This window comes from Lagopus muta, chromosome 3 (assembly GCF_023343835.1).
Source record: "Lagopus muta isolate bLagMut1 chromosome 3, bLagMut1 primary, whole genome shotgun sequence".
In the NCBI taxonomy this organism is placed as follows: Eukaryota; Metazoa; Chordata; class Aves; order Galliformes; family Phasianidae; genus Lagopus; species Lagopus muta.
In genome coordinates, this window is record NC_064435.1 from 90183601 (window position 1) to 90193605 (window position 10005).

The 10005-nt window shown below is 36.8% G+C and overlaps 1 protein-coding gene across 3 annotated transcripts in view; it reads left to right on the top strand.

Moving 5' to 3' along the window:
• The window catches only part of ATP9B (ATPase phospholipid transporting 9B (putative)), a 158286-nt gene extending 148810 nt beyond the window's left edge, over nucleotides 1–9476 (top strand). For 2 of the 3 annotated variants that reach the window (XM_048939056.1, XM_048939059.1), the window contains exons 27-30: nucleotides 3695–3752; nucleotides 4461–4664; nucleotides 7031–7063; nucleotides 7782–9476. In XM_048939056.1, coding sequence (XP_048795013.1) covers nucleotides 3695–3752; nucleotides 4461–4664; nucleotides 7031–7063; nucleotides 7782–7918 — 432 coding nt within the window. In that variant the 3' untranslated portion in view covers nucleotides 7919–9476. The remainder of the gene's footprint in view (nucleotides 1–3694; nucleotides 3753–4460; nucleotides 4665–7030; nucleotides 7064–7781) is intronic. The other variant, XM_048939057.1, reaches the window with a different exon arrangement.
• Nucleotides 9477–10005: the final 529 nt, after the last annotated feature.

Below are 10005 nucleotides of genomic sequence, written 5' to 3' on the forward strand. Positions count from 1 at the left end.
GGAGCTTCGATAAGGAGCTTTTCATGGTTATTTTTTCACAGCTCCTTCCTTTTTAACTAAGAGATTTAATTTATGGATTGATTTTTCCCGTCTTCTGAAAATTATTACTGATCTCTCTCCTAAAGCTGACTTTCTTTAAATAATGGGTATCAATGATTGAAATGTCTTTGCTGAATCATCATGTAGTTACTGCTTACTACAAGAAAGATGTAGATGCTCTGGGGCGTGTTCAGAGAAGGGCAGTGAAGCCGGTGAGGGAATTGGAGCATCAGTCTTAGGAGGAGTGGCTGAGGGAACTGAGCCAATTGTTTAGTGCAGAGAAGAGGAAGCTCTGAGGAGACCTTATTTCCCTCTACAACTACCTGAAAGGAGATTGCGGCGAGACAGGGGTCAGCCTCTTCTCTCAGGTAACTAGCAATATGACAAGACAGAATGGCTCAAGTTGCACCAGGGGAGGTTCAGATTGGATATTAGGAAGAACTGATCCTCTGAAAGAGTGTTCAGGCACTGGAATGGGCTGCTGGGGAGGTGGTCGAGTCACTGTCCCTGGAGGTATTCAGGAAAGGCGTAGATGTAATACTGAGGAGCATGGTTTAGTGGGTAACATTGGTGATAAGTGGACAGTTGGGTTAGATGATCTTGGAGATCTTTTCCAAACTTAATGATTCTGTGATTCTATACTTTCAGTTTCCGTACATATATCTGCAAATAATAGAAGGGTGTTGTTTCTTTACCCACAAATATGGATTAAATCACAAGAGTTTTCTTAAGTTTTTTTTCTGAAAAGCACTCCAGCTCTATTTTAAACTGTTTGCTAGAAGTGTTATGATACAAAGCAGAAGCAAGAAGAAAGATGTTCTAAGGACAGTGTATTCTTCAAAGACATATGTAAGATTTCAAAAGTAGACTGCAGTCATAGAGTTGACACTGCAGATCCTTTGTCATTTGAATTGTACTAAATTAGCTATTCACTATGTTAGTCTATGACAATTTTTTCTCTTCTATTTGGAGATCTCTTCTTCAGTATCTTTTAAGTTTCTTTGAGATCGCAGATTTTATCTCCAGAAGGTGTATTTCTCAGTTCCTATGGGTAGTTGTAAGCTAGTCTGTGGAAACCTGCTGATGGGATTTTCCTGTTTCAAAAGATAGAAAGAAGTTAACCTGCACTCTGAAACTGCCCAGGATGCATAGTAGATGATGGCAGACTTAAGATTTTTCAAGCTTAAATGACAGTTCTAGGAGGTAATGATTTACTGGCTTTCCCAGCTTACATTGTACCTCTGTGAATGTTAATGTAGAACACAAATTACTTTTAGAAAATAATAATAATAAAAATGACAATGTGAAGCAACTAGGGAGTACGTTAATGGTTCAGTATATGGCAAGCAGAAGATGATCAGTGAATGATTATGGATGAATAGACAAGAAGTGCTTTACACGTGCTACATTTTACTTCACTATAATAAGGTAATCTTACTGTGTGTGTTTATTGGAACAGCTTATGATCATGGTGTCCTAGTTGTGACACTAGAGAGTGTACTTGTTTCTGCACATTACTTTGCAAATTCTGTATAATGATACAGATCTCTAGCAATGCTGTTCAGCTAGCGTTACTCAAGTGCGTGTTGACATAGATTAGAATTGTATTCCTAGGAATTGATTTCTTCTCTAGGATATGCTGATGGTGAAAGAGCTTTCAGGATATTAAGATTAAAATATGCTTGCACAACTCATTGACAGACTCTCTATTGCAAGAACAAGCAAAAATTAGCAATTATTAAAATTACTTCAATTTGGATATGATACAGATTGACCTGGACAGGGTTGAGAGGTGGGCCTATAGGGACTTCATACGGTTCAACAAGGCCAAGTGTAAAGTCTTGCACCCATGTCAGAGCAAATTCAAACATGAGTACAGACTTCGTGATGGGTGGATTTAGAACAGCAGATTGAGAATGGTAGATTAAAAACTAAATATGAATCAGCAGTTTGTGCTTGCAGCCCAGAAAGCCAACAGTATTGAGGGCTGCATAAAGGGAGTGTAACTAGCAGATTGAGGGAGGTGATTGTCCCCATCTCTACTGCTCCCATGACACCCCACTTGAAGACCTGCATTCAGCTCTGGAGCCTCCAGCATAAGATGGCCAATGGACCTGTTGGAGTGGATCCTGAGAAGGCAATGGGGATGATCAGAGGGCTGGAACACCTCTCCTACAATGAAAGGCTGAAGAGTTGGGGTTGTTCAGTCCAAAGAAGAGAAATGCATGGGGAGAATTTATAGAGACCTTTCAGTGCTTAAAGAGGACCTAGAAGAAAGACAAGGAAAGAGTCCTTATCACGGATTGTAATGACAGGATAAGAGGTAATGTCTTTGAACCAAAAGAAGGCAGGTTTAAATTAGTTATTAGGAAGAAATTTTTCATTAGAGTGGTGATGAGGCACAGGAACAGGTTGCCAGAGAAGCCGTGGTGGATGCCTCATCCCTGGAGGTGTTGAAGGCCAGGTTGGTTGGGTCTTTGGGCAACCTGACCTAGCAGGAACTGTCCCTGCCCAAGGCATGGGGATTGGAACCCCCTTCCAACTCAAACCATTCTGTGATTCTGTGAGGGCTGGCTACTTTCATCTGAAAATTGTTGCCTGTTGTGTAGCATTTGCTAGAGTCTTAGAAGTGACATAATCCTAGTTTCATAAAGTTGAATCAAAACTCAAGCTTATTCTTACTTTACAAATCTCAGTAATTGGGAGCTAAGGTCTACAGTGGAAATAATGCATGGTACTGAAAGGAAAATGAGTAGACACTCAAATGAAAAAAAACAAAAAAAAGAAACAGACAAAACAACAACAAAACAGAATATTTTTCTGTATGTTGGTAACCAGTAGACTGTATACAGAGGTGTGAAAATGCCTTTAGCAGCTTCCTGTGAACTCTGTGTATCTAAGAAAATATTTTAGCCTATACTGAAACCATCTCAAATGAATTAATCAGTTTCTACAGCAGTGAAGCACTTAAATTTCTCTGTAAAGTTCTGATTCTTGTGTATTCTAGGATGATCAGTTCTTCTGTGGTAAAAGGGCTAACTGCTTATCTTTTTTAACTTTGCAGTCTTACCATATTTCATCAATACTCGTAGAATACAAGAGTCCTGAATGTGTACAGCTTTTATTGTTTGATTTATGCATATGATTCAAACTGTAACTATCACAAGATTTAAAATATTTTTGGTGCTTGCATAAAATTTACAGTAGCAGTCATGTTTATGGTGTGACTGAAAATAGTTCATCCAACATGGAGAAGTGACTTGTGACCATGGTTTTCTTGAAGTTTAGGTCAATAGGTGCAGAATGTTATTTTTCTTGGAGACTACTTTTGTGATAAGACGTAAAAACACTAAAAAGTGTATAATATAACTGTTATTGGTCTTCTGAAAACTAACTGCAGCACTGCAAGCCAAAGTGTGTGTTTGCCATTTAAGACCTTAACTGTCCTGCCCCCAGTTTTAACTGCATGCAATTTCTATGCACATTTGCAATGAATGATCGTAAAAACGAGCAGAAGCTCTTTAGCTTGTATCACTTCAAAGACTGCTTGTTATACTTGTAAAATGTCTCTGGAGTGCTTAACTATTAAAATATATGAATTTAATAGATTTTTTTTTAAGTAGTGTTTAACTGTCCTCTCACTTCTTTCCCTTAGGGAAGATCTTTGTCATTTAAGACCTTCCTCATCTGGGTTTTAATCAGTATTTACCAAGGTAGGAGAGAGTCGTGAATTGATTGAACTGAGAATTTTGTATCTGCTATTGTATTTTTATCTGCTGTGTATAGTTTTTCAGGAGCAGGTTAAATTCCCAAAGCTTAACATTTCATCAGCAGTTATATATATTGCTTTCTGTTTATCTTGTAAATCGAGATTCCTGCAGTGTGCCAGGCCTATGGATTGGCATGGGTTGTTATTTTTATTGATGCGTGTCGTCTAAAGAAGGACATGACTTTAATTAAGTTCTAATGCAGAAAAATTTCAGCGAGTGCTTATCACATTGCATATCCTTACACAGTAGTTTTCTTTCATGGAATGACAGAAGTAGCGTTGAAGAAATCTGAATTATGTAATCAGTTAAAAGTAATTACACTTTCACTTATTATTTTGTCATTTAGACAAAATCAGGTTAATTGACAGTTCATCAGATATTTTGCTTGAAAAGGTACTTAGCTTTCTAACAGTTTTGTTTCTTCACTGCTCTGTTTTCTTTTATTTCACATGCAAAAAGCACAGTAAATATCACATCTCTTTTTTACAAACATTCGTGTTACCTATTATCTAAATAAAAGTTTAAATAAATAATAATATTAAAAAAAAAAACACTGAGTAAACTTTCCTAATAAGCAATAAAATGTTCAGTGTGCAATTGAACTAAAATGTCAATGTAGAATGTTTTATTAAATTTGTGTGCCTTTCCCAGGTGGTATTCTGATGTATGGAGCCCTGCTGCTTTTTGAATCTGAATTTGTACATGTTGTTGCCATTTCCTTCACTGCCCTTATCTTGACTGAGCTCTTGATGGTTGCACTGACCATACGAACATGGCACTGGTTAATGGTGGTGGCTGAATTTCTCAGTCTTGGCTGCTATGTGGCCTCTCTTGCATTTCTAAATGAATACTTTGGTAAGTAATAGTGTTTTAGGAAAGTTTTTAAACAAAATTTTTGAAGTGTTTTTTTCTCATTTTGGTTAAGAATGATGTTATGCTTTATGAAATAGAGCTTTTTCTGTAAGAATATGGATTTAATTCATGTTGTTTTAAAATACTCTTCTGCCTACTTGTCCCAGGGTTTGATTGTCGTTTTTCCTGTTAATATGACTTATCTGGGTGATAAACTTTTAAATCAAACCTCACATGCTCTTCTCCTCCTTGATCTCATCTTCCAACGACAATCCAAGCTGCTCATCTTAAATTGTCCTTGAGATTTGTACTTGAAATGGATATGTTTTGATAAAATGAGAATCATTCACCGACCTGGTGATCTTTCTGTCTCATTACCTCTAGCCCAAGAGCTGAGGCATTGCCAAACTAGAAGGTTTAGCAATACAGGCTAAAACAGAGGCAGAAAGTTATTGGTATTTTATATAATCAGTCTATTTCATAACTACAATAAGATTCCATATAACTTGCTTTGTTTTAAAGTACATTTTGCCACACTGTGTCTTATGGTTCTCATTATTCATAATTCACAAGATTTACAGTTCTCTCCTTTTAACAGTCCAAGGATCTGAGTGTCAATAATACATATTTCTTTTTATATCAAATTGTCTTTCACTTAAAAAAAAAAATTATCTTGGTCTTTGTGTGATTTGATGGATGTAAATTACAGAAATACACAAAATAACTGTGATTATACCCCAGTATAGGAGTAGCATCAGGCTCCTCCTTCCTCTGTTTTACAGGAGATGACAGTAAGATCCTTTCTTGTTACTTCTCATAGCAGAATTAAATGTGCTGTATGGTAGTTTCTAGTAATTGCAAGGTTCTGATTTCACTCCCGGTTGTCCGAAGCGTTCAGTTGTACACGACTTTTTTTTAATTGCTAAATGCTTTGCCACCTGTCTCGAGTGATCTGTTAACTTCCAGATGTATGAAGAGTCGCATTTTAATTTTACACTCTAATTCAGGTTTTACGGAGAACCTTTTTCATTTCTCTGACACTGATACAAGATTCTTCAATAGAGACCATTGGGTTGATTCCAGAGTGTCCCCAGCCAGCTGGCAAGATGATGAACAAGCACTAGCTCTTTGCTCCAATCTTCAAGGAACTTCATAAAGCACAATTTGCTGCTTTGCCTTTTAAAGTCATCCATGTTAGAATCATAGAATCATAGAATCATCAAGGTTGGAAAAGACCTAAAAGATCACCCAGTCCAACCGTTCACGTATTCCCAATAGCTCCTACTAAACCATGTCCCTCAACACAACATCCAGTCTTTCCTTGAACACCCCCAGGGTCAGTGATTCCACCACCTCCCTGGGCATCCATTCCAGTGCCTGACCACCCTTTCTGAAAAGTAATACTTCCTCATGTCCAGCCTGAATCTCCCCTGCCGTAGCTTGAAACCATTCCCCCTGGTCCTATCACTGATGACACGAGAGAAGAGGCCGACCCCCAGCTCACTACAACCTCCCTTCAGGAAGTTATAGAGAGCAATGAGGTCTCCCCTGAGCCTCCTCTTCTCCAGGCTGAACATTCCCAGCTCCTTCAGCCTCTCCTCATAATCATAGAATCACAAGGTTGGAAACGACCTATAAGATCATCTAGCCCAACCATCTCCTCATCACCATTAATGTTGATAGCAGCAAGTCCTTCCATCCCTTCTAGGTATTTCTCATTGAGAAACACCTCTAGGTGGTGTTCATAAATGTGCATTAAAAAAAAAAAAAAGACTTGATACTGCTCTACAGCTCCAAGTCCTGGAAGTAACTCAGTTTTTAGGCTTCTGAATTAACTGCATGCAGTGACTTCCTTAGGCACGTCTCAATGATGTGTTACGTGGGCTCTTAGTATGTCTGAGCAGGCTTAGGCTAAAACAATACATCAAAATTATACATTGAAATCTAATATAGAAAGTGTTCTTAAATGAGCAAAGTTGGAGCACTAAAGCATTTCTTTAGCTGAATCATTTTGGAGTTAATTTTCATTCACATTTAAAACAGCTCTAATCAAGTTGCTTATACATTTGATTATGCTTCAAAGACGACTCAGGCAAAATGCAAGAGAACTGCCTAATTACTTACAGCCTCAAAACATAACCAAACGGATCTATTTTCAAATTTTCGGTTGAATTGCTGTTTAAAACCTTCTGACTGTCATGTGAAAAGCAGTAATATTCCAGTTAATGCTACTAACGTCTTTTCCATTTCCTTTTGTGTTGTTGTTGTTTTTTTTGTAGCTAGTCTTCTTGTCTAATATTCTTTTCACATAACTTCCGTATTTTCTGTAAAACTATCCTTTCATTTTCATTCTCACCCTTGTGTGACAGGTATAGGCAGAGTGTCTTTTGGAGCTTTCTTAGGTAGGTGAAGTTTAACTTTTCTGGAGGATAACTTGTGGGGTGGGGGATGTGGAGGGAGGTGGTCAGGGGGGGTTCTGTGATTCTTAAGTACAGCCTGACCATTGCAAAACATGGTCCAAAATTTCAGTGGCAAGTGTAGGATGTCACTGTTGTTGTCATAGTTGTCACAGAAAGTAGCTTTTGACTTTTGTGGCAGTATAATCTTTAATTGCTTTCTCTTTACATTTTCGGGCTGTGAATTAATTTCTGAAGTTTTAAGAATCATTTGGTCTGGTCGTTGTGTCTGTTTCAGAGAAAAATGATCCGAATGTGAAATATAGCATCCAAGAAAATTAGCAGAATTTCTGGTTGGGAAATTATAGTAGGTATGAATAGTTTGTAGGAGTAGAAAAATGATAAACCGCTTTAACCTTTAACATGAGAAACTCTTGGTGCTAAGCTGAGATCCCGGTTCCGCTGAAATCACCTTGTGCTGCAAAACTGTGCAAAGAGCATAAAGGGACTCTGAAGCTTTCATTTAAAGAAAATAATCGGCAAAAATGAAATGTTGAGGTTAGCTTTCTCTCTGTGTTGTTTCTTTTGCTTGATTTGTCTGTTCTTAATTTGTTCTAATTTGCATAAGCAAACCTTTAAGAGAATTGATTGACTTTGCAATACGAAAGCTCCAGTTTCCATGTTATCAGCTCCCATTATGAATTTTTGCTCTCTGTTTCTGCAGATGTTGCCTTTATCACAACTGTGACCTTCCTGTGGAAAGTGTCAGCAATCACTGTTGTAAGCTGTCTTCCACTTTACATTCTCAAGTACTTGAAGCGCAAATTTTCTCCTCCAAGTTACTCCAAGCTTACCTCGTAAGAGTACATATATTCCTAGGGGCTTTTTTTTGCTCACACCAGTCTTCAAATCAAACATTCACCGTGCTTTAGTGTCTATGGATTTACATTGGACTAAAGAAACTAAGAAATAAAAGCGATCAAGTGAATAGAGCACAAACAGAGGAGGAAACATCTGACAGGTACATAACACAGAAGTACACTACCAAGACTATCAGAAATAACCTTTTTGTTTTGTTTTTTTTTTTAACCTGCTGATTATAAAATAAAGCTGAATTACTTTTGTTTTGACAGTGCTTCTGAATTATTTCCTTGCTACTGTAAAGGATTTTTTCCTACTATACTGATCTTCTGCAAGTTGAAATGAAAGATTCGGTGATTACAAAATTTCCTGATCTTCTTTTAGTGTTTCCATGTGGACAAACTCATTTGTCCATACTTACTATACCAAACGTAATACCTGTAAATGCCATTGTCTGTATTAGCAGCTAAATATTATTCCTCATCAAACATGGATAAATATGCACTATTTGAATTATGTACAGATGTCTGCGTAGCACAGTATTATTTTAGGAGCTGTTGCCCATTTCTGTACTCTATTTCTGGCACCAGTAAATATTACAGATCTGTGATGTTGACAGCAGTTCTTTCAATGCACATTAAAAACCAGATTGCACAGAAGCTGTTGTGTAGAAAACTAAATGACAAATTCTGTACATCATTCCACTGTACCTGTTGACCTATACAGATAACAAAGACATTGCTGCTCAGTAAATATGTTTTAAAATTTTTATTCATTTTGTATTTGTAAAACTGCAAATAGTGTCAAAGTACATTTCTATATATGAAAAGTCCAGTAAACCTTGTATTAGCTAAGATATTTAAATTGCCTTGTAATCTGTTTACTTGGGTTACTCAGGTAAAAATGAAAGATGAACACACAAACATTGTGGTAGGAAAATGTCATCTTCCAAGCTGTAAATGTTACGTTTTTATAACTCAGTTTGAGTGCAATCTTGTTTAAAAAAAAAATCTTTCTTTCTTTTTTGCATGCTATCAGCTGTCAGTTGTATATCCTTGCTGAGTTACGACATTTACAGCAGCTGAAGATTTGTTAAAGGATCTTACTCTGATAAAACCTGAAGGGTCCAAATGTTACGTGCTGTGCTGGAAAGTAGGATGTATTTTAGTTTCCTGTTGTGCTATAATTTTTCATTCTCAAGAAGTACATATAACAAATTTGGCATAGTCTCATAATGAGTGGAGAGGATTAGTATAACTACCCGTGCTTTATTTATTAAATATCAGTGTTGGTTTTTTAAAACACTTAATATTTATGTCATTTTCATGTCTGACTCTATGCCTTTACAGCATAATTCCTTGCTTGATACCTTTTCATTTCTCCCTTGTACGATTATAATATTGGATAAGTAACATCTGAGTAATAAATCTACTTCCTGGGAGAGCAAAAGGGATTGCAGCAGAGATATTTGGACTACACCCCATTAATTTTGTTTTGAAAGTTTTTCCTAGCAGTTCTTTACTTGCTTTTTATTTTTTTTTTCTTTTTAATTTATTTTCATTCCTCATTAAAAAAGCAATAAAGCCTAATTTTTACTAACTAGTATTGATAGTATATGTATTAAATAAACTACTGAGGTAGTGTTTCTTTGAATTGCACAGCACTGCGCAGCAGTTTGCTCTGTCCTTCTATAAACTCACTTCTGTGAAAGCTCCACGAGATGTCACTGTTCTCGCATCCTAGCAGAAGCCCTTCTTCATTTCTTGTGGTTTTGGAAAGATACCCTTGGTTAACAGTTTTAGTTTAGTCCCGTTTTCTTTTTTAGTTGCTGATTTGCTTTCATTTTCTTGGTTGTTTTTTTATCCCCAATAAGTGTTTTTTTTCCCCTTTGAACCATTAAGAAAAGCCAGCACGTGCAGATCTGAGGTATTGATGATGTTTTCTTCAGATTATCTTACAATTATGAGCTCTCAGCCATAACAGTAAAATTCAGCAGGTAAGCAAACGCTTAAGAGTGTTGGTCATCCTGCATCTGTATGTCACACGTTTGATATTAGTCAGAAAATGAGAGAAAACAGAAATCAGAC